At 62.2% G+C, this 24149-nt stretch overlaps 1 protein-coding gene across 1 annotated transcript in view; it reads left to right on the forward strand.

The window, feature by feature from the left end:
* Positions 1-21282, forward strand: part of LOC123607306 (SCO-spondin-like) — a 56823-nt gene extending 35541 nt beyond the window's left edge. The window contains exons 65-105 of the mRNA XM_045496418.1: positions 672-724; positions 883-1089; positions 1211-1381; positions 1487-1566; positions 2749-2918; positions 3459-3505; positions 3622-3813; positions 3904-4074; positions 4336-4536; positions 4844-4940; positions 5049-5248; positions 5595-5761; positions 6890-7050; positions 7241-7464; positions 8283-8324; positions 8493-8648; positions 9155-9364; positions 9527-9694; positions 10423-10563; positions 10665-10911; positions 11193-11345; positions 11425-11697; positions 11850-11974; positions 12321-12494; positions 13047-13177; positions 13440-13564; positions 13785-13831; positions 14086-14364; positions 14729-14887; positions 15057-15173; positions 15635-15773; positions 15911-16113; positions 16261-16388; positions 16487-16629; positions 16764-16810; positions 17578-17795; positions 18120-18215; positions 18346-18406; positions 18695-18825; positions 20373-20523; positions 21121-21282. Coding sequence (XP_045352374.1) covers positions 672-724; positions 883-1089; positions 1211-1381; positions 1487-1566; positions 2749-2918; positions 3459-3505; positions 3622-3813; positions 3904-4074; positions 4336-4536; positions 4844-4940; positions 5049-5248; positions 5595-5761; positions 6890-7050; positions 7241-7464; positions 8283-8324; positions 8493-8648; positions 9155-9364; positions 9527-9694; positions 10423-10563; positions 10665-10911; positions 11193-11345; positions 11425-11697; positions 11850-11974; positions 12321-12494; positions 13047-13177; positions 13440-13564; positions 13785-13831; positions 14086-14364; positions 14729-14887; positions 15057-15173; positions 15635-15773; positions 15911-16113; positions 16261-16388; positions 16487-16629; positions 16764-16810; positions 17578-17795; positions 18120-18215; positions 18346-18406; positions 18695-18825; positions 20373-20523; positions 21121-21143 — 6028 coding nt within the window. The 3' untranslated portion in view covers positions 21144-21282. The remainder of the gene's footprint in view (positions 1-671; positions 725-882; positions 1090-1210; positions 1382-1486; positions 1567-2748; positions 2919-3458; positions 3506-3621; positions 3814-3903; positions 4075-4335; positions 4537-4843; positions 4941-5048; positions 5249-5594; positions 5762-6889; positions 7051-7240; positions 7465-8282; positions 8325-8492; positions 8649-9154; positions 9365-9526; positions 9695-10422; positions 10564-10664; positions 10912-11192; positions 11346-11424; positions 11698-11849; positions 11975-12320; positions 12495-13046; positions 13178-13439; positions 13565-13784; positions 13832-14085; positions 14365-14728; positions 14888-15056; positions 15174-15634; positions 15774-15910; positions 16114-16260; positions 16389-16486; positions 16630-16763; positions 16811-17577; positions 17796-18119; positions 18216-18345; positions 18407-18694; positions 18826-20372; positions 20524-21120) is intronic.
* Positions 21283-24149: the final 2867 nt, after the last annotated feature.

Here is a 24149-nt window from a genome sequence, read left to right on the forward strand (position 1 = left end):
CTCAGTGCTGGGGATGATGGCCTCCAGTGGGCCATCCCCCTGGGCCCACAGGCACAGCCGGTCAGCAATCTGGGGCCTGTGTCCACACCATCCCCACCAACCTTTCTCTTCCCACCCGTCTCTGTCTGCTGAGGCTGCAACAACCACACAGCAGACCTGGGGCTTGTCTTCTGACAGTTCAGGAGACTAGAAATCTAAGAGCAAGGAGTCAGCAGGGTGGTTCCTCCTGAGGGCCGGGAGGGAGAATCCATTCCAGAACCTTCTCTTCTGTGGTGGCTGGCGAGCCTTGGCGTCCCTTGGCTTGTAGCTGCCTTCCTGCAACCCGCTCAGGTTGTGATCTCATGGTTCATGGGTTCAAGCCCCGTGCTGGGCTCTGTGCTGACAGCTGGGAGCCTGGAGCCTGCTTTGGATTCTGTGTCTCCCTCTCTCTCTGCCCCTCCCCTGCTCGTGCTCTGTCTCTCAAAAATAAATAAACAAGTAAATAAATAAAGACACCAGTCATATTGGACCATAGTGCCCTCACTGTGACTTGCTCATCTCTATAAAGACATCGTTTCCAAATCAGGTCACATTCTGAATACTGGGCGTTAGTTAGGGCTTCAACGTGTGAATTTGGGGGAATACACTTCAGCCTGTGACAGCGCCTCCGAACTTCTGCTGTTTTCTTCCAGCTCCTGTGTTTCTGGGCTCATCACCAACTGCACCTCCTGGCCCTGTGAGGAGGGTGAGGAAGGGGCCTCGCACCTAACTGTGCCCCCTGCTTGCTCCCCACCAGGGGCAGAGTTGAGGGAAGGGAGAAGGGGTGCTCTGCTCAGGCCAGTGCCTCCAGCCTGCGCTCACTTCATCCTCTCTCTCTCGGCCTTTCCCTCATCTGTACCCCAGGTCAGCCCGCGTGGTCCCCCTGGACCCCGTGGAGCGAGTGCTCGGCCTCCTGTGGCCCTGCCCGTCGCCACCGGCACCGTTTCTGCACCAGGCCCCCCACCGCGGAACCATCCGTCCTGGGGCTGCCGTCCCCGTTGACCTTGCCTACGCCTCTTTGCCCAGGCTCCGATGCTGAGGAAGAGCCCTGCCTCCTGGCAGCATGTGACCGTGAGTCCTGCGGTGCCCAGGATGGTGCCTTCCATGCCCTGTGCATACCTGCTGCCTTGCGCCAGCTGGCCCCCAGCCCTGGCCGGCCCCTCCCCCAGCTGCTCTTTTGCTGTCATCCCAGGAGCTGGGGGCTGGGGTCCTTGGGGGCCCTGGTCCAGCTGTAGCCGGAGCTGTGGGGGGGGCCTGCGGAGCCGGATGCGAGCCTGTGACCAGCCCCCACCCCAGGGCCTGGGGGATTACTGCGAGGGGCCTCAGGCCCAGGGAGAGGCCTGCCAGGCCCTGCCATGCCCAGGTACCTGCCAGGAACGGGGCACAGGGGTCAGGGAACACTATGGAGAGACGGGCTGGGGTGGGCGGCACCCACATGGCTCTCAACCCACCCTGTCCCCTTCCCCAGTGACCAACTGCACCACCATTCAAGGGGCTGAGTACAGCCCCTGTGGCCCTCCCTGTCCTCGCTCCTGTGACGATCTCGTGGTGAGTCTGGCTCCCTCGGAATGCCTGCCTGACCTCTGGCCCCAAGCGTCACTTTGCAGGAGGGCAGGGTGCGGCTTTGGGTCATGACCTCTTTGGGCCTGGGGCAGCCTGGCACTGGTGAGGAGGGATGGGGTCAGTGCCCATCAGAGTGGCTCCCCTTTGTTCCAGAGACCGTCTCAGGAGTGAACCTCACCCAGCAGCCCATCAAGCCTTTCTCAATTTAAACATTTTATTACAAAGATTCCATAAACACAGAGGGAGGGGAGATCATTCCATTACATCATCTCAAACACCGTGAGCCTTTTGGCACGTATGCCCTGACTCTGAGTGTACGTGTGCTTGTGTGTGAGCCTTCATGGAATGCCTGTCCAGGACCATGGAGAGGGACAGAGGCAGGCGCAGACAGGGTCTCTGACCCACGGAGCCTGCAGCAGTGTGGCGCGGAAGCTGGCCTGAATCAAGGATGCCGAAGGGACAGCCTTGGGGCCCTGTGCAGGGCCCTGTCTGAGAGGCTCAGGCAGGAGCTGCACAGGGTGAGCTGGGAGGAAGGAGGACAAGTGCCTGGCTCCCAGCTTCCCCAGGGGACCCCACCTCCTTCCCAAATGACTCCCCCCCCGCCCCAAGCCAGCTTCCATTGCCCTGCTCCCTGCGTTCTGGGAGATGCCTCGGTTCCCAGGCACTAACCAGGTCCCCATGGAACCCTCCACAGGATTCACATTTGGAGGACACTCCCACCCAGGGAAGCCCTTCGTGGGCTCTCCTCCCCTGGGGAGGGGACACGACCGAAAGTGTTTTATTTTATATATAAATTTTTTTTAATGTTTATTTTTGAGAGAGGAAGAGAGAGAGGGCAAGCAGGGAAGGGGCGGGAGGTGCGGGGCGCAGGGGACAGAGGTTCCGAAGCAGGATCCAGGTTCTGTGCTGGCAGCAGAGAGCCCAATGCGGGGCTCGAACCCACGAATTGTGAGATCGTGAGCTGAGCCGAAGTCGGACACTTAACCGACTGAGCCCCCCAGGGGCCCCAGAAACTGTGTTTAGAACATGACGATGACTGCGAACTGGAGAACCACGCCTTCTGCCTCTGCACACCCCTCAGCCTCCTCCTTCGCCTCATCTTTCCCCTCCCTGCCCCTTCGGCACAGTTTTCTGCTGACCGGAGCCCCCCCACTTGTTGCCCCCCAGCACTGCGTGTGGCACTGCCAGCCCGGCTGTTACTGCCCTCCAGGCCAGGTGCTGAGTGCCGACGGGGACTTCTGCGTGCAGCCCAGCCACTGTGGCTGCCTGGACCTGCTGAGCGGGGAGCGGCACCGCCCAGGAGCTCGGCTGCTGAGGCTTGATGGCTGCAACTACTGGTGAGGCGGCCATGTGGGCAGAAAGCAGGTGCAAGGCTGAGGGTGGGGTGCGCCTGAGCTCTCCCGGGTCTCAGCTGCCGTCGGCTAGACTCCCACAGTCCCCGAGGAGATGTGGGCAGGCACTCTGAAACTCTGGTCTGACGGGTGGGGAGACCGAGGCAGCCAGCTCTGTGCATCTGCTCTCTGGAAGACGTGGAAGGCTGGGTGTGTGCTCTGAGGGGAGGGCGGGGTGATAGGTATGATGTTCCTCCTCGCTGGCCGGCCCCCGTTAGCAGCACACTGCCTGTGGTCACATCCCAGTAGGACGCACTGGTCAGCGACCTGCAGGGAGCCCGCAGGACACCCGAGAGGTCCCTGAATGGGACAGGGAGAAGGGTCTAGATGCTCTGGAGAATGACGAAGGGGCATCCGAGAGCCTGAAGGGAAAGGAGGGCGTAGCGGTGAGGGGAAGGGAAGAGGCAGCCTAGGAGGGGTGCGTGTGGAGAGCACAGGCAGGGCTGAGCTGCTGTCCCCCTTCCTGTGCCTGCATGCCCTGCCCAGCACCTGTTCAGAGGGGAGGCTGAGCTGCACAGACCTGCCTTGCCCAGGTACGTATGTCCCAGCTCAGGGGGAGGTGAGGAAAAGCAGTCAGGGTCACAGTAAGGGCTGGGACTGGGGAAGGGATGTCTGTGCCCCAGTGCCCTTCCATTGTCCCCTGCCGCAGTGCCTGGTGGCTGGTGCCCATGGTCGGAGTGGACGGCGTGCTCCCAGCCCTGCAGGAGCCAGACGAGGACCCGCTCCAGGGCCTGCGCTTGCCCCGCCCCTCAGCACGGGGGCGCCCCGTGTCCCGGGGAAGCAGGGGAGGCAGGGGCCCAGCATCAGAAGGAGACCTGCTCCAGCTCGCCCGAGTGCCCAGGTGAGATGCCCCCACTTGTCTGCTCAAATCTCAATAGGCCGGGCACCTCCTAGGCCTCCTAGGGCAGTTGATGCTGTCTTCCCGGCACAGTGGACGGAGCCTGGAGCCCATGGGGACTGTGGTCTTCCTGTGACGCGTGCCTGGGGCAGTCCCATCGGAGCCGGGTGTGTATCTGGCCCCCCACCCCTGAGGGAGGCAGGCCCTGCCCTGGGGGCCACAGGCAGAGTCGCCCCTGCCGGGACAATTCCACAAAATGCACAGGTAAGGGCTTCCGTAGAGGTCGGGGAGGGTCCCTTGGAAGGCTTGGGAGACACGGCCTCTGGCCTTTGTCCCCAGTATACGCATGCATGTCACTTTCTTTGAGAGGCAGCATTTAGATCCCTCACCTCGTGGTCCTGGGACAAGGTGGAAAGTCAGGCGGCTGGGGGTGGTGAGGCAGGAGGGCTTGCCCCCTGAGTCCTGGGATCCTGCAGGATGGGCCCCTGCTCAGCGTCTGCCCTCTCTGCTTCCTTCCCGCCACAGAGTGTGGGGGTGGCCAGGGTCTTCTCCCCTGTGGGCGGCCCTGTCCCCGCTCCTGTCAGGACCTGTCTCCCGGGAGTGCGTGCCAGCCGGGCTCGACGGGCTGCCAGCCCAGCTGCGGGTGCCCCCCTGGCCGGCTGTTCCAGGACGGCCTCTGTGTGCCTCCTGCCCTCTGCCGCTGTCAGTACCAGCCTGGAGCCATGGGTCAGTGCTTCCTTCCGTGCTCTCCCCATTTCTCCCGAGCACCGCGGTGCCCGCCGGCCTGGCCTCTGCCTGTCTGGCTCCGGAGCCCAGCCTGGGCTGCAGGATGTTGCTCCGGGCGTTAGTGTCTCGTGCATCCCCCCGCATCCCTGCTCCAGGCTGGGGCTTCCACCTCCCAGGCCCAGGATCTGGGCATCCGTGGGGTGTAGGCTGATAGGGAGGGAGGTAGAAGGCAGTGGGATAGGAGGAAGGGTTGAGGGTGCGGGGCCCGCTGAGCTGTCTGGGGTCCCACCCCGACCCGTGCCCTCAGGGATCCCTGAGAACCAGAGCCGGTCAGCAGGGTCTGGGCTCAGCTCCTGGGAGAGCCTGGAACCCGGAGAGATGGTGACCGGGCCCTGTGACAACTGGTGAGTCAAGAGGAGCAGGGAGGGGGTGGGCTGCAGAGCCGGGCAGTGGGGGCTCTTGTGGGAGTTGGCCAGGGTGCTGTCTTCTGAAGCCCCCTCCCTTGTCCCCAGCACCTGTATGGAGGGCGTCCTGCAGTGCCAGGAGGTGCCCGGCTGCCCTGGGCCTGGGGTGTGGGGCTCCTGGGGCCCCTGGGAGGACTGCAGTGTTTCTTGCGGGGGAGGGGAGCAGCTCCGCTCCCGGAGGTGCGCCCGGCCCCCCTGCCCTGGGCCTGCCCGCCAGAGCCGCACCTGCCACACCCAGGTCTGCAGAGGTGAGCCCCGACTGGGGTCTGCCCTTGACGGATTCCCATGTTGGCCTCTGATGCCGACTCATAGGTGCCTTTGACCTCTTCCGTCCCATCCCCCCTACACTGCCCTTTCCCGGGGCCAGTGACGGGCATGTGGAGGAGGAAGTAGCCAGATTCAGGGAGGGGAGCCTGTGGGAGGGTGTGACATTGGCCCTGAGGGGCACAACCCAGGGAAGGTATTGTCTGCACAACTGGGGAGCTGTGGGAAGGTGGGTACTGGGGTGAGTAAGCAGGCCGCGGGGTGAGCACAGAAGTAGCCATTGAGGGCAGTGCAGGCCAGAGCTGGGCACTGACCCGAGTGTTGTCCCAGAGGCTGGCTGCCCGGCTGGACGTTTGTACCGGGAATGCCGGCCCGGCGAGGGGTGTCCCTTCTCCTGTGCCCACGTCACTCACCAGGTGGGCTGCTTCTCCACCGGCTGTGAAGAAGGCTGCCACTGCCCCGAAGGCACCTTCCAGCACCACCTGTCCTGTGTCCAGGTCAGAACCCACTCAGCCAGGAGCCCAAGACCCTCCCCTCCCTTCCCCTCCCCTGCCGTTCCTCCCCCTCCCCTGCAGCTGCTCACCTCTGCAGACTCTGTGGCCTCTGGACAGCTCCCCGCTTCCTCACGTGACCCCAGGCCAGCACGGTCCTATGAGACTGTCTGTGTGAGTCAGGCAGGGGCCGAGCTCCCAGAGCAGACAGCTGAGGCCGTGCAGGCTCTGGATGTCGCTGGGTCCCTGGAGCGGGGAGCTTGTCTGGGCTCCTGCTCTTCAGCAGCCGCTGTTCCTGGCTCTCAACTCCAGCACGGAGTTGAGTCCTCCTGGCCAGGACTGAGGTGTGGCCAGGTGCCCCCTCTGGCTTCTTGCCGCCCAGCAGCTGGCAGCCAAGGGCAGTGGCTCCCCACGCCATGCAGGCTGGGACAGGCAATCGTGGGTCCTCGCGGTCCCCCTTTCCCTGCCAGACCCCTGCGGGGAAGCGTACCCAACCTCCACTCTGCCTGGCCCCAGACTCCTCGTCTCCCGCTGTGGGGTCTGGACAGCACGTCAGTGTCAGCTCTGCTCTGCCAAGCTCTATGGGCACGTGGGGATTTCCTTCCCAGTCTTTAATCCTACCTAATCGTGAAGCCGGCGTCCAGGGGCTTCCCCCGGCCAGAGTTCCAGCCATACTCAGAAAGGCCCGAGCAGCCACCTGGTCCCATTTGCTTGACTTAGAGCTGATGACACTGAGGGGGCCCCAGGGAGGGAAAGGGACACACACTGAGTCATGCAGGTATTGGCAAAGCTAGGGATCAGGCGTCTGATTCCTGGCTGAGGCCCTTTCCGCCTGAGTGCTCCCTCCAAGTCCTGCCCCCTGGGGGCCTCCTCTGGCCCTGCCTGTGTCCCAGCTGAGATCTGTATGCAGGAAAGCTCCTGGCCGTTACAGGTCTAGCTCAGAGGCCACTAGGCTCTCAGGTTCACACCCCTGACTCAGGGAAACGGCTCCCCTTGCTCCAGGGAATGCTCTTCTGCGGCCCAGAGCCCCCCTGAAACCTCACATGTCCTCCCCCCACCCCCTCGCCCAAGGAGGTGCAGAGGGCTGGCACCTGACCTGTGCAATTGCCTTTTCTCCTCCCTCCCACCCGCCAGGAGTGCCCCTGTGTGCTGACCGCCTTGCTGCTGCAGGAGCTGGGGGCTGCCGGCACTGACCCGGGGGCTCACTCACCCATTTTGGGAGAGGGCGGTCAGCCCCTTGGGCCTGGAGATGAACTGGGCTCAGGCCAGACCCTCCGTACAGGCTGTAGCAACTGGTGAGGGGGACGGTGAGGGTGGGGGAGAGATTTGGAGTCAAGGGAGGGGGAGGCGTTGGCTGCCCTGGCCCTGCCTGGCCTGGGTAACCTTGGCTGTGTCTCCTGTTCTTTGGGATGGAGACGCTTGCCAACACCCCTTTCTCTCAGGGTCTATCCTGCCCAGCCCCTCACCCCCATGCTGTTTCCCCAGCTCTTGTGTGCATGGGAGGCTGTCTTGTTCAGTGGGCAACTGCTCTAAGGCTGCTGATGGCTTCAGTCCCTGGGGGCCGTGGGGCCCGTGTTCCCGCTCCTGTGGTGGGCTGGGCACCCGCACCCGCAGCCGTCAGTGTGTGCAAGCCTCACTCGCCCCGGGCAGCCAGGGCTGCCGAGGGACCCGCCAGGAGCTCAAGTACTGCCCCAGCCCAGACTGCCCAGGTGAGGGAAGTGGGAAGGGAGAGTCTGGCCAAATACACCTCAGCCCTTCCGTCGTCCTTTCCTGTCTCTGCCCATCCCAGTTGCTGTCTCTGGATCTCTCTTCCTCCCCTGCTAGCTCTGTGTGTCTTTTTGATTCCGGTGTAACCAACGTTTCTGGAGCTCTTGCCAAATGCACCACGCTGTGTGTGTTAGGGGGATAGCGAGGACTCTGACCTTGGAATCCAGGGGCTCAGATAACCCATTTCAGCATGTGATGAGCCCTGTAGGAGGGCGCACATGCTATGGAAGATTGGGGAGGTTGAGAATTCTCTGGGGCGCCTGGGTGGCGCAGTCGGTTAAGCGTCCGACTTCAGCCAGGTCACGATCTCGCGGTCCGTGAGTTCGAGCCCCGCGTCGGGCTCTGGGCTGATGGCTCAGAGCCTGGAGCCTGTTTCCGATTCTGTGTCTCCCTCTCTCTCTGCCCCTCCCCCGTTCATGCTCTGTCTCTCTCTGTCCCAAAAATAAATAAACGTTGAGAATTCTCCTGGAGGGTCAGTGTAGGAGGGCTTCCTGGGGAGGCAGCATGTGGGGTTTGAGGAGGGAGAGGACCTTGACAATCATTGGAGGGGAAGGAATGCCAGGTAGCAGGAGCGGCTTGAGCCAAGGCCTTGCTGCCATGAGGAAGTACTGTGCTTGGGGCCCAGAGGGTTGGTGGGAGACCAAGCTGACGAGGGGCCGAACCAGATAGTGATGGGTTTGGAACGTGGCCACCAGCTTCAGGTTTGGTCCTGGTGCGGTGCAGGCTCAGAAACACTGAGCAGGATTCTTCTTTGGCACAGGAGCTGAAGGGTCCACGGTGGAGCCAGTGACCAGCCTTCCAGGTAGCCAGACTCCTTGGGTCCCGGCCCCAGACTGCCTGCACCCTTGCACATGGCCTCCCTTTGGGAAGAACAAGCCCAGGGCCTCCTCCCTTCCCAGCCCTGCTTCCCGGGAGGCCTGGAGCCCAGGGTTGACTCGTCACGAGGTGCCTCTCCCTCCTCTCCCCTCAGGCGGCTGGGGCCCATGGTCTCCGTGGTCCCCGTGTTCTCGCACCTGCACAGACCCCGCTCACCCTGCTTGGCGTGGCCGCGCTCGCCTCTGCCTGGCAAACTGCACCGGGGGGGACACTTCACAGGAGCGCCCTTGCAACCTCCCCTCCTGCACAGGTGTGCCTTCCAGTCTTGACCTCTGACCCTGACCTATGTCCAAATCACGGCCATCCCATCCAATCCCAGCATCCTCCCTCAAACAGCTCATTCTGGCTCCCAGCCCTTGTCCCACATCCAGCCCCCAACATCTAATACCCCTGAAGCAAATCCCGAGCTCTCACCCTGACACCTAATCATGAACCTGTGTGTGACTCTGGACCCTGGGTGCTTTGTGTCAGCCCGGCAACTGTTGGGGAGCCACCGCCAGCACCCAAGAAAACCCTCACTTGTGTGTGTACTGAACAGTCCCCCCGAAATTCCCATCCAAATCCCTCAGTACCCTGTGAGTCTGTGAGTCTGGGGTGTAGTTGCCAAAGCCCCACAACAGCCAGTGTCAGATCCTCAACAGGAGCCCAAAGATCTGGATGAGGTCACGGCTGGCCCTGGCAGACGAGGAGGTCTGCCCTCGAGCCGAGCGGGGCGGGCTCCAGCTCAGCTTTGTCTGGTCCTGTCCTGGCCCGCAGAGCTGCCCCTGTGCCCCAGCCCTGGCTGCGTGGCCGGGAACTGTTCCTGGACGGCCTGGGCCCCGTGGGAACCTTGCTCCCGAAGCTGCGGGGTGGGCCAGCAGCGCCGGCTGCGGGCGTACCACCCCCCAGGGCCCGGCGGGCACTGGTGCCCTGACATCCTCACTGCTTACCAGGAGCACCGCTTCTGCAACCTGCGGGCTTGCCCAGGTGAGGCCGGCCGCCGAGGACCAGGACGCGCCCTTCCCTGGCATCACGTGCCCCTGTGGCGCTTCCATCTCCGCGCACGACCCTGCCCCAGGCGCCTGGTGCGTGGGGGGCCCCCGCTGCCTGAGCCAGATCCCTCACCTGGCCCTTCTCTTTTCCACGCAGTGCCTGGAGGCTGGTCACGCTGGAGCCCCTGGTCCTGGTGTGATCGGAGCTGTGGCGGGGGCCGGTCCCTGAGGAGCCGCAGCTGCTCGAGCCCCCCGCCCAAGAACGGGGGTGCCCCCTGTGTGGGGGAGAGGCACCATGTGCGGCTCTGCAATCCCGGGCCCTGTGGTATGGCGGTGGGGACATCCCGCACAGCTCTTCCCACCCCCACCTCTAATTGCGTTCCCGCGACATGTTGGGACGGAGATGCTCACTGGCCAGCTGAGAAAACCCTGAGGCCCGCGGGGGGTGGACGGGGGGATCTGGGCACTGGGCGAGGACCTGCCCGGGGTGAGCTGCCCACCCCCAGCTGCACTAGAACTCATTCTCGTCATCTTGTCCATCCTGTGCCTGGAGAATCACCCAGCCCCGTCAAGGTTTTCGGAGGATTTGAGGGTTATGGTCGTGAGTGCACCTGCACCTGGGATGGGGCTGAGCCAGACAGGCTCCTCCCAGCTTCAGCTCCTCCTGAGCTCGCCAACCCCATGGACCTTGGTCCCTCTAGGGCCTTCCAATACTATTAGGACACTCCCCCTCCATCCCCTCCAGGTGAACACAAAGCAGCCACGTAGGTGAGCATGTTGGCTTCTTAGATGCACAAGTTTAGTCCAGCTCGACGACATTTATTGGGTGCCAGGCTAGGTGCCGGGAACCCCCAGGTAGGTGAGAGGAGCTCCCTGTCACTCAGAATGTCCCCATTCCAGGGCCTCCCCAAGGCCCCATGTTTCTATGGGCACCAACATGGGGAGAAGGATGGGAGTACAGCTTCGTGGAGGTAGGAGTGGTTCCCAGGCAGGCAGGAAGAGGGTCGCTGGTGCTCAGGGCCCTCTTGACTCTGGTCCTCCCCATGTGCTCAGAGCAGGGCTGCCCAGCGGGCATGGAGATGGTCAGCTGTGCCAACCGCTGCCCCCGCCGCTGCTCAGACCTCCAGGAGGGGGTCGTGTGTCAGGACGGCCAGGACGGCCAGGCCTGCCAGCCGGGCTGCCGCTGCTTCGAGGGTGGGTGCTGCCCTGGCCCCTGGGCACGTCACAGCGACTCAGTGGGAAGGCAGGTGGGACCCCGGGTGCCTGCACAGCTCTGGAGGGCTGCCTCCCCGCAGGCTTCCTGGAGCAGGATGGAGGCTGTGTGCCGATCGGGCACTGCGAGTGTACGGATGCCCAGGGCCACAGCTGGGCCCCAGGGAGCCAGCACCGGGAAGCCTGCCGCTCCTGCACCTGCCGGGCCGGGCGGCTTTCCTGCACGGCTCAGCCCTGCCCCCCGCCTGCCCACTGCGCCTGGAGCCGTTGGTCGGCCTGGAGTCCCTGCAGCCACTCGTGTGGGCCCGGAGGGCAGCAGAGCCGCTTCCGGTGTGTATGGGGCTGGACCAGGCTAGTGTCACCTCTCCCAACCCTGGTCCGCCACGCCTGGACGCGGTCTGCCTCTCTGATGCAGAGCTCCTGGATCCTGCCCCCCAGGGGCATGCCCACTCTGTGCCCTGGTCCCACCTTTGTCCCTGGTCATCCTTGCCTTTCTTTAGCCACCTCCACGCCCACCCCAGGCTTTCCCATCTGGTGTCCCATCAGGAGGTGGAGGAGTGATGAAGGGCCCTGGGCCATCACTCACCTTCTGTGCCCCGGGCCCCACAAAGGTCCTCCACGTCTGGCTCATGGGCTCCAGAGTGCCGGGAGGAGCAGTCCCAGAGCCGGCCCTGCCCTCAGCCCCCATGCCCACCCCTGTGCCTGCACGGTGCCCGCCTCCACACCTTGGGGGACAGCTGGCTGCAGGGCGAGTGCCAGCAGTGGTAAGTCTGGGCAGAGGCAGGGGTGGAGCGGGGACGGGGGCGGATGGCAGTGTCCCTGAGTCTGGTCTCCTCCCTTCAGCTCCTGCACCCCGGAGGGCATCATATGTGAAGACATCGAGTGTGCAGGTCTGGCGTTGACGTCCCGCTCCCACCTCCCCCCGCCTCTGCTTGCCGCGTGTCTCCTATTTCCCTCCCACCCCGACTTCCAGCCGCCACCCCCTGTGCCACGGAGGTCCCGATCAGCCATCGGGACCTTCTCTGACCTTACTTGTGCCCTCCCACAGTACCCAGGGCTTGGACGCTGTGGTCCCCTTGGTCTGAATGCCCCGTCTCCTGTGGAGGTGGAAACCAGGTTCGCACCCGGGACTGCGTGGCCTCGGCCCCTCACCGCAGCGGGGCCCCCTGCCTGGGCCCTGGTACCCAGACCCAGAGCTGTGGACGGCAGCCTTGCCTGGGGCTGCTGGACGCCTGCTCCTGGGGCCCCTGGGGGCCCTGTTCCCGCAGCTGCGGCCCCGGCCTGGCCTCCCGCTCTGGGTCCTGCCCCTGCCCGCTGGCCAGAGCCGACCCCACCTGCAACAGCACCTTCCTGCATCTGGACACCCGGGCCTGCTACCCGGGGCCCTGCCTGGGTGAGTGCGCACAGGAAAAATACAGGGAGTAGCATGTTTTCCCAAACCCCAGATTTCCCCCCCACCCGCCCCGCCCGAGATATCCATCTATCCCCCTGATATTTGATCTCGTTTCTTTCCCCTTCCCACCATCTTTTCCTCTGAGCCCTTTGGGATGTGACCCTCGCTGCTGAGTGACAGGGAACACGGCGAATTAGGACTTGTGTGAATTCTCGGCTCCCTCTTGCCCTTTTCCTGCGCAGGGCGTTGGCCAGGGCTGGGATGAGAGTAGAGGGCAGGGGAGGGGCGGGAAGGGAGGAGAGAAGCTGGAGGGGCCTGGCTGGCATCCCCCCACCTTGGTCCCCAGAGGAGTGTGTGTGGAGCGGCTGGAGCAGCTGGACGCGATGCTCCTGTCGGGTGCTGGTGCAGCAGCGCTATCGGCACCAGGGACCAGCGCCCGGAGGGGCGGGGACGGGGGCGGGCCCCCCCTGCACACGACTGGACGGCCACTTCCGGCCTTGCCCCCTCGGCAACTGCTCTGGTGAGAACCCCGGAGCCGGAGGCCGGAGAGCTGAGCCCTGCCCTTGTCCGCACTGACCCCCGCTCTCAGCAGCCCCGTGACCCCCATGCCTCACGTCCCACCCCTCCCCGCTCCACTGCGATCTCCCCACTTTGTAGCTGCAGGCTTTGTCCACTTGCGGCCGCTCCCAGGCCCAGAAGGTCTGGCCCACCTCTCGTTGTGGCCACCCTCTCCATCTCTGCCCCCCTGGCTCCCATCTGCCAACCTCTGGAGCACCTGCCAGGCCCCTCGCTCCCCGCAGGCCCCATCCTCCGTGCAGCTACCTGGCTCTCCAAGCCCCGACCATCATGACCCTTCCCTAGAGACAGCCACAGGGGCCGAGTGGGCGCTAGACGGGGCAGCACTGGTCAGTCCTTACTGGCAGCCTGGGGCCAGGCTTACACTCTTACGAGGAGGCCCCGAGGGGCCTTGATGGGACCATGCACTGTGCGCTCCAGGCTTGGGGCGGGGGGCAGGTGGAGGGTGTCTCTGGGCTGCCCCCCCACCAGCCTGCTGGCCTCTGTTCCCCCCCAGAGGACAGTTGCACACCTCCCTTTGAGTTCCAGGCCTGTGGCTCCCCCTGTGCCGGGCTCTGTGCCACGCACCTGAGCCGTCGGCTCTGCCAGGACCTGCCACCCTGCCAGCCTGGCTGCTACTGCCCTGAGGTGAGGGGCGGAGCCAGAGGAGATGCCCCAGGAGAAGCGGGTCTCGGCCCACACTCCTACCTTCCTTCTCTCTGCGATGCCTGTGGCAACACCCCTCCCCACGACGCCTCTTAAGGGTCCCTCACCTTCTGCCTCGTGCCCGTGTGCCCATCCATTTGCTCGGCAACATGCACGTGCCCCTGCTGTGAGCACTCACACTACTGGCACTCGGGGACAGAGATGGCTGCCACACAGCTCTGCCCCTGTGTCCCCTTCTGCGCAGGGGCTGCTGGAACAGGCTGGGGGCTGCATTCCCCCAGAGCAGTGTAGCTGCCTACACATCACAGGAGAAGGAGCCAGGGTGACTCTGGCCCCCGGGGACCGCCTGCAGCTGGGCTGCAAAGAGTGGTGAGTTAAGGGGGCGGGGAGGCAGCATCAGAGGGCTGGGGCCAGGGAATGGGGGGGCAGGTGGCCCGACAGGGAAATCGCCCTGGCCTGGACCCAACCCGAATCTCATCCTGCTCCAAATGAGCCCAGAGCTCAGGCCACCCCTACGTGAGCCCCACCAACCACCTCTCTGGGCTGAGTCTGGCCTCCCCAGTCTTACCCCGACCACCCCCTCCCACAGTGAATGCCGGCGTGGGGAGCTGAAGTGCACCAGCCAGGGCTGTCAAGGTAACGCTGCCCTGGAGAGACCCACTGTCCCCATTTGCCCAGGATTGGAAGGTTTCCTGGATCTGGGACCAGGACAGTCCCAGACAAACCGGGATGTTTGGTCACCCTCCCCTGACCCTCCCAGCAACCTCCTACAGCCTTTTCTGTTTCCAGCCCTTCCTGGTCATAACTGGGTCTCCTCCCTCCCCCTCCACTGGGGCTTGTGGTCTCAGGGAGGGTCACTGGGAAGGGTGCCCACTCGCTGCCCTTTCTAGGTCTTCTGCCTCTGAGCGGGTGGTCCGAGTGGTCACCCTGTGGGCCTTGCCTGCCCGCTGGTGTGCTGGCCCCCGCCTCCAGGACTGCCCTAGAGGAGCGCCGGTCTCAGCACCCAGCTGGCCTCTCCCCGACCTTGGCCCCCTTGCTGGCTTCGGAGCAGCACCGCCATCGCCTCTGTTTGGACCCGGAGACTGGGAGGCCATGGGCTGGGGACCCAGACCTGTGCATTGCACCACTCAGCCAGCAACGCCTCTGCCCGGACCCTAGGGCCTGCCATGGTAATACCAAGGGGCAGAGACCAACAGGGCAGGAGGGAGCCTGAGATGAGAGTGGAGGGAGGGGTACCTGGCCAGGTAGGCCTGGGCCATGTTGTTTATTTCAGTAGCCAGGCGCTTAACAGGCCTGCTAAGCCTCCTGCTTGCCCCCAGGGCCTGCGGGATTTGGGGGTATTTGGCGATCTGGCGCTGGAGGGGGGGCGGGCTGCAGCAGGAAGGATCCCTGCAGCCGATGAAAGGGGAGGAAGGGGGCTTTGGGTGCTCCGGGCCTAGCAGAGTGTCTGTAGGGCTGGAGCCCAAGGCCTTGGGGTGGGAGCAAGAAGCCAGGGCGGGGCCCTGGGCGCTGACTTCCATTTTACCTCCCCAGACTTATGCCAGTGGAGTCCTTGGGGGCCCTGGAGCCCCTGCCAGGTGTCGTGCAGTGGGGGCTTCCGGCTACGCTGGAGGGAGGCAGGGGGCCCCCCTGGAGGAGGCTGCTGGGGGCCTTGGGCTCAGACTGAGAGCTGCAACGTGGAGCCCTGCCCAGGTAACCCCCATCCTGGCATCTGGAGGCGGGGCCAAGGACTGTAACACGGGAGATAGCACCTGATGAGGATGTGGCCTCTGCTCCTGGAGGCGTGCCCTGGAGGGCAGGGTGCTGTCCTGGGGGCCCAAAAGTCGGTCCCCAACACAGACTCCTACCTTCTGGTCCTCAGGGGAGAGCTGTGAAGCCCAGGACACCGTGCCCACCCTTGACTGTGCCAACCAGTGCCCTAGAAGCTGTGTGGACCTCTGGGACCGCGTGCAGTGTCTGCAGGGACCATGCCGTCCAGGTGGCCGGGCCACGCCCACAGCCCAGCCTGGGAGCCCTAGGGCCTCAGACCAGAGCAGCTTGCTTCGCCGATCCCTACTTCCAGAGAGCATGTGACCTGCGGGCGGGGACATGTTACAGGATCAGGGGTTATAGGGCAGCAAAGTGGATCCTTGGGTCACTTACAGCACCTGGGTAGGGGTCCTGCATAGAGCGAGCCTTACCTAACATGGGCTTTGTCTGTGAGGACATTCTGGCAGCCTCAGGGGTCCCTGGGGTGGGGCCCACACAGGGTGGGCTGGAGTGACCCCTTCCTGTGCTCCAGCAGTGGAAACAGTGTGGAGACCGGGTCAAGTGGGGACTCGGGGGGCTGGGGTAGGGGAGGGTGCTCCAGGGTCAGCCTGAGGCTCGGGACCCCATCCGGCTGCCAGAGGGACCCATGATGTGTGCCCGAACCTCGCTTGTCCTCCCCACCCCCTTCAGGCTGCCGCTGCCCCCCTGGCCAACTGGTACAGGATGGGCGCTGTGTGCCCATCTCCTCCTGCCGCTGTGGCCTCCCCAGCCCCAATGCCTCGTGGGTGGTGGCCCCAGACGAGGCGGTACAGCTGGACTGCAAAAACTGGTATGGCTGCCCACTGGTGGCCAAGCAGGGGATGGGGAGTTTCAGGTGGGAGGCTTGGGACAGGTCAGGGTGGAGGGCGTTGGCGGGAAGCAAAGGCTCTGTTCCCCTTGACTTGTGCCCTTGACCCCTGTCCGCAGCACCTGTACCAACGGGTCCCTGGTGTGCCCACGCCATGAGTGCCCAGTCCTTGGGCCTTGGTCAGCCTGGAGCAGCTGCTCTGCTCCCTGTGGTGGGGGCAGCATGGGGCGACGTAGGAGCTGTGAGGAGGGTCCCATGGGGGCGCCATGCCAGGCCCAGGACACAGAGCAGCGGCAGGAATGTAACCCGCAGCCCTGCCCTGGTGAGCACCCGGGGTGGGGGAGTGAGGGGGGAGCCTCCCTGCCCTCGGGTGCTGCTGAGCTCGGCTGGCGTTCAGCAGCGTGCGCGGCGGGTCCCGAGGCGGTCCCCTCCCTGGTACTCCACCTCACCGTCTGTGCGCTCCCCCCAGAGTGCCCGTCTGGCCAGGTGCCCAGTGCCTGTGCCGCTTCGTGCCCACGCCTCTGCTCGCATCTGCAGCCTGGTGTCCTCTGTGCGCAGGAACCCTGCCGGCTTGGCTGTGGCTGCCCCGGAGAGCAGGTACGGACAGTGCCCTGACTGCCATATGGGGGGGCAGGCAGGTGGGGGGCAGAGAAGTGTGGTGCGAGTAGAACTGAGCCCGCGCCTTCCTGCCGCAGCTGCTGCACAATGGCACGTGCGTGCCCCCTGCGGCGTGCCCCTGCACCCAGATCTCTCTGCCCTGGGGCCTTACCTTGACTCTTGAAGAACAGGCCCGGGAGCTTCCCCCAGGAACTGTGCTCACCTGGAACTGCACGCGCTGGTGAGGGCCCCGGGCAGGGGGGACAGGGGGAGGAGGGAGCTAGGGCAGGGAGGGGGTGGAGGGCGGCGTTGCTGAGAATGGGGGTGGGGAGGAGGGCACCGGAGGCGTCCGAACACGTGCTTCTGTCTTCCCAGTACCTGCCAAGATGGAGCCTTCAACTGCTCCCCAGCTGACTGTCGTGGTGAGATGTGGCTGCCTAGGCCCCTGCTGGTCCTTCCAAAGCCAGGGTGGGGTTGGCCCCGATGAGGGCAGAGGGCGCTGCCTGCCCTAGGCGAAGCTGTCTCTCCCAAGAAGCCCCTTCCTTGCTCTGTCCCCACTGGTGTTGGGGGCATTCCTGTGAGCACACGGCTGTGAGTGATGCAGGAAGTGGAGGGTCTTTCCCTGCAGATGAGGAAGCAAAGGCTGAGGGTGAGCTAGAGTAGGACCCTTGTCTGGCATCTGCCCTGTGCTATTTTACCCCCATCTGATCAAAGTCAACAGGCGTTTGCTAAGGGCTCCCAGGTGCCCAGCTCGGGCACACTGGACTCTGTGTGGATTCAGAGGCACACGGGCCTGGTGAGTCCTGAGCAGCCCCAGTCTGGCTGCTGAGGGCCAGCTCACCCACCGGAACAGGTAGGGACAGGAGACAGTTTCTGGCTCACTGACCAGCAGGCTGCACCCACAGGACTGGAAATCAGTGCCATGAATGGAGAGGTCAGGGTGGACAGGACTGGTCAGGGGAGGCTTCCTGGAGAAGGCCAGACTCGAGTTAGGCCCCGTTAGTATTTGGAAGGTGGATAAGAGCAGACGGGCGTGTTTGGAGGCCCAGAGGCCCAGAGCCAGCCGAGTGGACAGCGCTGGGAAGGCAGGAGGGACTCTAGGGGTGTCTGACGTGGGAGGCGGGAGAATCGAGGCCGGACCCAGGGCTGACCTGAGTGGTGGTGGTGGTGGTGGGGTCTTCCCTGGCAGAGTGCCCCTCCGGGGAAATGTGGCAGCAGGTGGCCCCTGGGGAGCCAGGGCCCTGCGAGCGGACGTGCCGGGAGCCCAATGCCACGGAGACCCAGGGCAGCTGCGGTGCGGGGCAGGCCCCGGGCTGTGTGTGCCAGCACGGACACTTCCGCAGCCAGGCGGGCCCCTGCGTGCCCGTAGACCACTGCGAGTGCTGGCACCGTGGGCGTCCCCACCCGGTGAGACACTGCAGCCCCTCCGGGCCACCCAGCCCTCCCCCACCCCCGGCCCCCTCCACTGGCTCCTCCCCCTGTGCCAGAATCTGTAGCAGCAGACAGCTCGGCCATCAGCCATCACCCATCACACGGGGACAGTCTCCAGGCCCCATCAGCCCACCTCCCTCCCGAGACTCTTGTCCCTGACTTTGGTCTCTGGCCCCTGTCCTGACTGGTTTCAGGGATGAGGGATTGGCGGGGGGGGGGGGGGGGGGAGGGTGTAGTATAGAAAAGTCTAACTGGCAGAGATGGGTAGAGATGGACGGGAGGGTTCCCCCCTCTCCCCAGCCTGGATCCGAATGGCAGGAGGACTGTGAGAGCTGCCGCTGCCTCCGTGGGAGGAGTGTCTGCACCCAGCACTGCCCCCTCCTCACCTGTGCCCAGGTACCCGCCTGCAGCCCTGCTGCCCTCCTTCCCGGGTCCCTCCCCAGAGGCGGGTCTTAGAGCCTTGAGCAGGCAGTGCTGGGGCCCTGGGGTCATCCTCCTGAGTGCACTGGGGCCACTCCCTCTGCAGGGCGAGGTGACGGTGCAGGAACCAGGGAGCTGCTGTCCCACTTGCCGCCGAGAGGCTCCGGGTATGCCGGGGACCTGGGGCACTTCCTGCCATGCCTCTCCCTGCTCTGGGCCCTTCTCCCAAACTGCTCCCATGCCCACCCTAGGGGGCCTGCCGTCCCCAGTGCCCCCTACCATGGGGATCAGCAGAGTGGTGACGCCCAGTGCTGCATCATGGCGCCTGGCCACCGCTGCCCCAACAGCCTCAGGTGCCCCTCAGGTCCACAGTGTCCCCTTTACACAGAGTCCCCTCATCGAGGCCCTTTCTCTCTGCCCTGCTCCCGCCTTCTGTGCTCACCTTCTTCCCACAGAGGGGCAGGCAGCCTCCTGCCGGCATCTCACGGAGCTGCGCAACGTCACCAAGGGCGCCTGCTACCTGGACCAGGTGGAAGTGAGCTACTGCAGTGGGCACTGCCCGTCCAGCATCAGCGTCATGCCTGAGGTGAGCGAGGGGGCTGCCGTGCAGGCCCAGGAGAGTCAGGTCAGCCTGCACCCCTGAGGGACTGCTGCGGCCAGCCTAGGCCTGGGCAATGCCCAGGGGACACGAGGGACTCGGTTGATCTCAAAGGGGCACAGCTCAGAGCCAGGGGCGAGTTTTCACCAAGGCGGTGGCCTGCACCTGCTGCTTGGCCCTGTCACCCTCAGAGGGGCTTGGGCCCCAAGCCTACTCCAGGCCTCCACCCTGTGCTGAGGGCTTCCCAGGACGTCAGCAAGAAAGGCACAAAGGACCTAAGTTAGGCTCTGAAATCACAGCCCATCATATAGCGAGAACAAGTTCTTTAGGACAGACCATTTACACACAGCATTGTCCCAGACATTCCTGGCAAGGCATATTATGAGCATGTCCCAGAAGACCTCTGCCCTGCACGTGCTCTCCTTGGACCCAGAAGGCCCAGCCCTGCTCCATGTGCAGACCTTGTCAGGGGCTCTGTGCCCACCCTGACCCCCCTCATCCTGAGCCTGGAGAGCTGTGGCTCCAGTTCTAGCCTGGGAGGGTCCTGGCCCTGCCTCAGCTCACCGATGGTGTGGCCATTCCCTCCTGTCTCGACCCACCTGGGTCATCTATTCCTGGGAGACAGAGGTGCTTTCCTACCTAGTCCTCAACGCTTGGCCACTCTCTGCTCCCCTGGGTGCTCCCGGGACCTCCTGGTATTCCCAGACCATTCCCAAACAATATTTGGATTCGTTAAAACATGGGAGAGTGGTTAAGAGATTTTTTTCCTCCCCTGGGGAGGAAAAGTGAGTGATAGCGGGATAGAAATCAGATGGAGATTTGTTTTTACTGAAGTATAATTGACATGCAGTGTTAGTTTCAGGCGCACACATAGCGATTCCACAATTCTGTAAATTACACAGCACTCCCCACAATAAGTGTAGTCGCCATTCAGTGGTATTGTGTTATTAACTATACTCCCTATGCTGTACTCTTCATCCCCAGAGGGTTTTTTTTTTTTTAACTGAATCTTTTGTAACTTGGTGCTGTTGAATATAGTGCCTATTTCAAAAGTAAAATTACAATGGAATTATACAGAAGTTAGATCAAATATTCGGTGACACTCACGTAGTTACTATATAATCGAGGGGTCTGGAGTGAGAACTCACTTTGCACTTAGGATCACAATTGTGCAGTTTAGAGCTTCCCACCTTGCAGCATCAGAAAGTATTAGATCTGCCCAAGGGGATGGTAAGCAAGCCCCTTGGGGTAGGGCTGTATCTCTCCCCTGCTGCCAGGAGGCAGTGATGAGCAGTTAAAGGCATTCTTACCGTGCAGGTGCGCGCTCAGATGGCTGGGGCTTCCCGTGAAGGAGGTGGGCTTCTTGGGGAAACGGGAGCTTGATGGCGACACATCCCTTCCCTACCCCGCTGCCCTGCTTGGCCAGGAGTGTTGGGCCCTGGCCGTACCCCGGATGGGAAGGCCAAGAGAGCGAAGGGAGGTGGCTCGCGCAAACTCGAGCGGCCCCTCCCCAGCTCAGCCACGCCCTCCCGCAGGAGCCTTACCTGCAGAGCCAGTGCGACTGCTGCAGCTACAGCCTGGACCCCGAGAACCCCGTGCGGGTCCTGCACCTGCGCTGTCCCGACGGCCACGCGGAGCCCGTGGTGCTGCCGGCCATCCGCAGCTGCCAGTGCAGCGCCTGCCAGGGTGGGTCTGGGCGGGGCGGCGCTGGGCTGGGAGGGACGGGGACCTCGGCTGGACACCTGCAGGGGCGGGGCCGGGCCTTCCGAAAGGCGCCCGGTTTCCCGAAGCTCAGGCCCTCGTGGGATTCATCCTTCTTGACCCCTTCTGACCCTCTTCGTTTCCCGTCTTGGCTTGCTTGTTGGCTTCGTCTCCAATGCAGCGCAAGCTTGGGTGTTTGGAGTCAGTCACAGCTGCTTCCTCCCAGCTCATCTGTTTCCTTCCTTGCTGAGCATCCGTGACCTCAGCTTCGCGACCTGCTGACTGTGCACAGGCTTTTGGGGGGGGGGGCTTGGTGGGAGCGCATGTGTGAAGCGCCTGCCAGGTGCCTGGTTCTTGATAGGTCCCCGAGGCCACATTGTGGCAGGTGAGAGAGAAACAGGTGCAGGGGCGCTCACAGCGCCTGGTGGGGAGCGCAGGGCAAAAGCACGCCTTTCTCTGGGCTTCTTCCTGGCGGGGCTTCTCTCCTGCCAGTTTGCTCCACTGCTCCCCCTCTGGCTGCACCCCTTCCCGGCCTGACCACTGCCTCTGTGCCAGTGCATCTCCCCCTTATCTGTCCTCCAGGAGGTGATTTCTCAAAGCACTGACGGTCCCGCTGGATGAGGCTGCCCAGCCACCACCCCTCGTGCGATCACCGGGCCCAGAGGCACCGACCCCCTCCTCCCGTGCCCACCCATCCACTCCATGCCCTGGTACCAGCATATCCCAAATAAAGTGACATCAGCAGCAAGCTTGTGTGCAGAGTCTGCGTCTGGGGACCAGAAAAGAGAGGGAGGCAGGGTGGGTCTGAGCCCCGGCCTTGACCTGCGCAAGGACTGCCTCCAGGAGACTTCTGTTAATCTGCCAGGCTGGTGAACCGGGCAGGCCTCGGTTTGCACTTCAGCAGGTCGAATATAAAGTCTGGAGTTCTCTGGTTCCCGGTTTCTGCTGCCCGGTTCTGCCTCTTCCTCCCGCAAAGAGCCCTCTTCCTGTGCGTCGCTGGTTGTAGTCGGCGCTGCCCGCCTACGCCACCCTCTCCTGCTTCCAGATGCCATTTCCCGTCATCCAGAGAAGAGTTCGGCTCATGGGTCGTACTCCTTGTCACGGACCCTCGGTGTCCGTGTGGATAATCCATTCAGTTCTCACCCCCTCACCTCCAATGACCTTTCCCTTCACCACTCAGATATTTTCAAACACTTCCAAATATTTACTTACGGATCGTGACTTCCTGTCCTTCCAGTTTACTTGCTCTGGTACCCCGCTGCTGTCATTTATTTCAGATTCGTTGAGCCCACCGGGTTCTCACTTTTCATTAGCTCTCTCCTGTCTCCCCCTCAGGATTCATGGTCTGCATGGTCATCCTCAGCACCAACTGCACATTAGAAGCACCCGGGGAGCTTTTGAGATCCTACCAGTGCCCGGGCCCCATCCTGAACCCTTTAAATCAGATTCTTGGGAAGCCTCATGGGTAATTCTATGTGCACCTAGCTGGAATTGAGAACCACCTGTCATTATAAATCACTCCAATGCAAGTACCATTAAATCCCTTGATTTTCTTTTTTAAACTATCTTTTTAAATTTATTTTGAGAGAGAAAGCAGGGGAGGGGCAGAGAGAGGGGGAGAGAGATCCCAAGCAGGCTCGGAGCTGTCAGTGCAGAGCCCCATGTGGGGCTCGATCCCACAAACCATGAGATCGTGACTGGAGCGGAGATTAAGAGCCGGCTGTTTAACCAACCGAGGCCCCCCACCTTGCTTTTCTATCGCCATTCATACTCCATACCTGGCAACCCTCCAACTCAAATATCTGCCCAAGTCTCTGCTTCCAGACAGAATTTTGCAGATAGTCTGTTTTTGCCTTCAATTTGTAATCACAAACCTCAAACAGGGCTTCAATTCGATTTGCCCATCCTGCACATTGTTCCCCCATAAACTCTATTTCCTCTTTTCTGCACTGACTATGCATGCCTTCTCTTCTTCCCCACCCCCTTCATTTTCATGAGATGACCTTGTCTCATTGAGATAATGTCAGATGGGGATTCTCTCAGCAAATCTACCAAACAAGTCTACACGGACTCCATCTTCTCCTTCTTCCTGCGGGGTATCATCTAGAAGTGTCCCTACCCCTGGAAAGAGCCCTTGGTCCTGTGGTCCTGCCTCCTTGCCTTGCCTCACCTGTGCTTAACCATCATTTCCCTTTCCACCAACAATAGAAACATGATCTTGTGTCTTACATTTGGATCCCACACTTCCTTCCAGATACTGCCCCGTCTTTCTGTATCTTTTTATGGGAAAACGTTTTCAATCACCAACCCTTGCTTTCTCAACCACCTCCCCTCCAACTTTAAACATTTTTTAAAAAAAATTATTTATTTAGGGGCGCCTGGGTGGCACAGTCGGTTAAGCGTCCGACTTCAGCCAGGTCACGATCTCGCGGTCCGTGAGTTCGAGCCCCGCGTCGGGCTCTGGGCTGATGGCTCAGAGCCTGGAGCCTGTTTCCGATTCTGTGTCTCCCTCTCTCTCTGCCCCTCCCCCGTTCATGCTCTGTCTCTCTCTGTCCCAAAAATAAATAAACGTTGAAAAAAAAATTTATTTATTTAGAGAGAGCACGAGACGGGGGAGGGGCAGAGAGGAAGCTAGAATTCCAAGCAGGCTCTGCACCAGCAGCTTGGAACCCGACATGGGGCTCAAATTCACGAACCATGAGATCATGACCTGAGCCCAAACCAAGAGTCAGAAGCTTAACCGACTGAGCCATCCAGGTGCCCCTCACCTCTAACTTTTAAACCCCTAAACAAGAATTTGTTATAAGGAGACAGAGATAACTCAAGGGCAGAAATACAGCTCTCCAAGGTATATACAGAGAGGTACAGCTATAACTGAGCTGGGAGCTGGAGATTGGAAGGCCACCCGGAGTCTTCTGTCTTATTTCTTTTTTCCCTCAGTAACACAGACTCCTCCTACCAGGGACTGCACCTGCCAGAGGGAGGCAGCTCAAAGCACACAAAGCTGTGAACTGAATTGTGGTCCCCCAAACTCCTAGGTTGAGTCCCTAAACCCCAATGTGACTATATTTGGAAATAGGACCTATACAGAGGTAACTAAGGTTAAGGCTGATAGGATTAGTGTCCCTATAAGATAAGACACCAGAAAGTTCATTCTCTCTCTCCTGACTACACACAGAGAAGAGGTCATATAAGCACATAGCAAGGTGGTGCCGCCTATAAGCCAGGGACAGAAGCCAGGGACAGAAGCCAACCATGCTGGCTCCCTGATCTGGGACTTCCAGTCTCCAGAACTGTGGGGAAGCAAATTTCTCTATGTTGTTATGGCAGCCTGAGCTGAGGTCAAATATTATAGGTCCACTCACATGGATTGAACTCCCTCACATTTCTAGAAAAGGTTTTTTTTTTTTTAATTTTTTTTTAACGTTTATTTATTTTTGAGACAGAGAGAGACAGAGCATGAACAGGGGAGGGGCAGAGAGAGAGGGAGACACAGAATCCGAAACAGGCTCCAGGCTCTGAGCTGTCCGCACAGAGCCTGACGCGGGGCTCGAACTCACAGACCGGGAGATCATGACCTGAGCCGAAGTCGGACGCTCAACCGACCGAGC

The sequence above is a fragment of the Leopardus geoffroyi genome, chromosome A2 (genome assembly GCF_018350155.1).
Source record: "Leopardus geoffroyi isolate Oge1 chromosome A2, O.geoffroyi_Oge1_pat1.0, whole genome shotgun sequence".
Lineage (NCBI taxonomy): Eukaryota > Metazoa > Chordata > Mammalia > Carnivora > Felidae > Leopardus > Leopardus geoffroyi.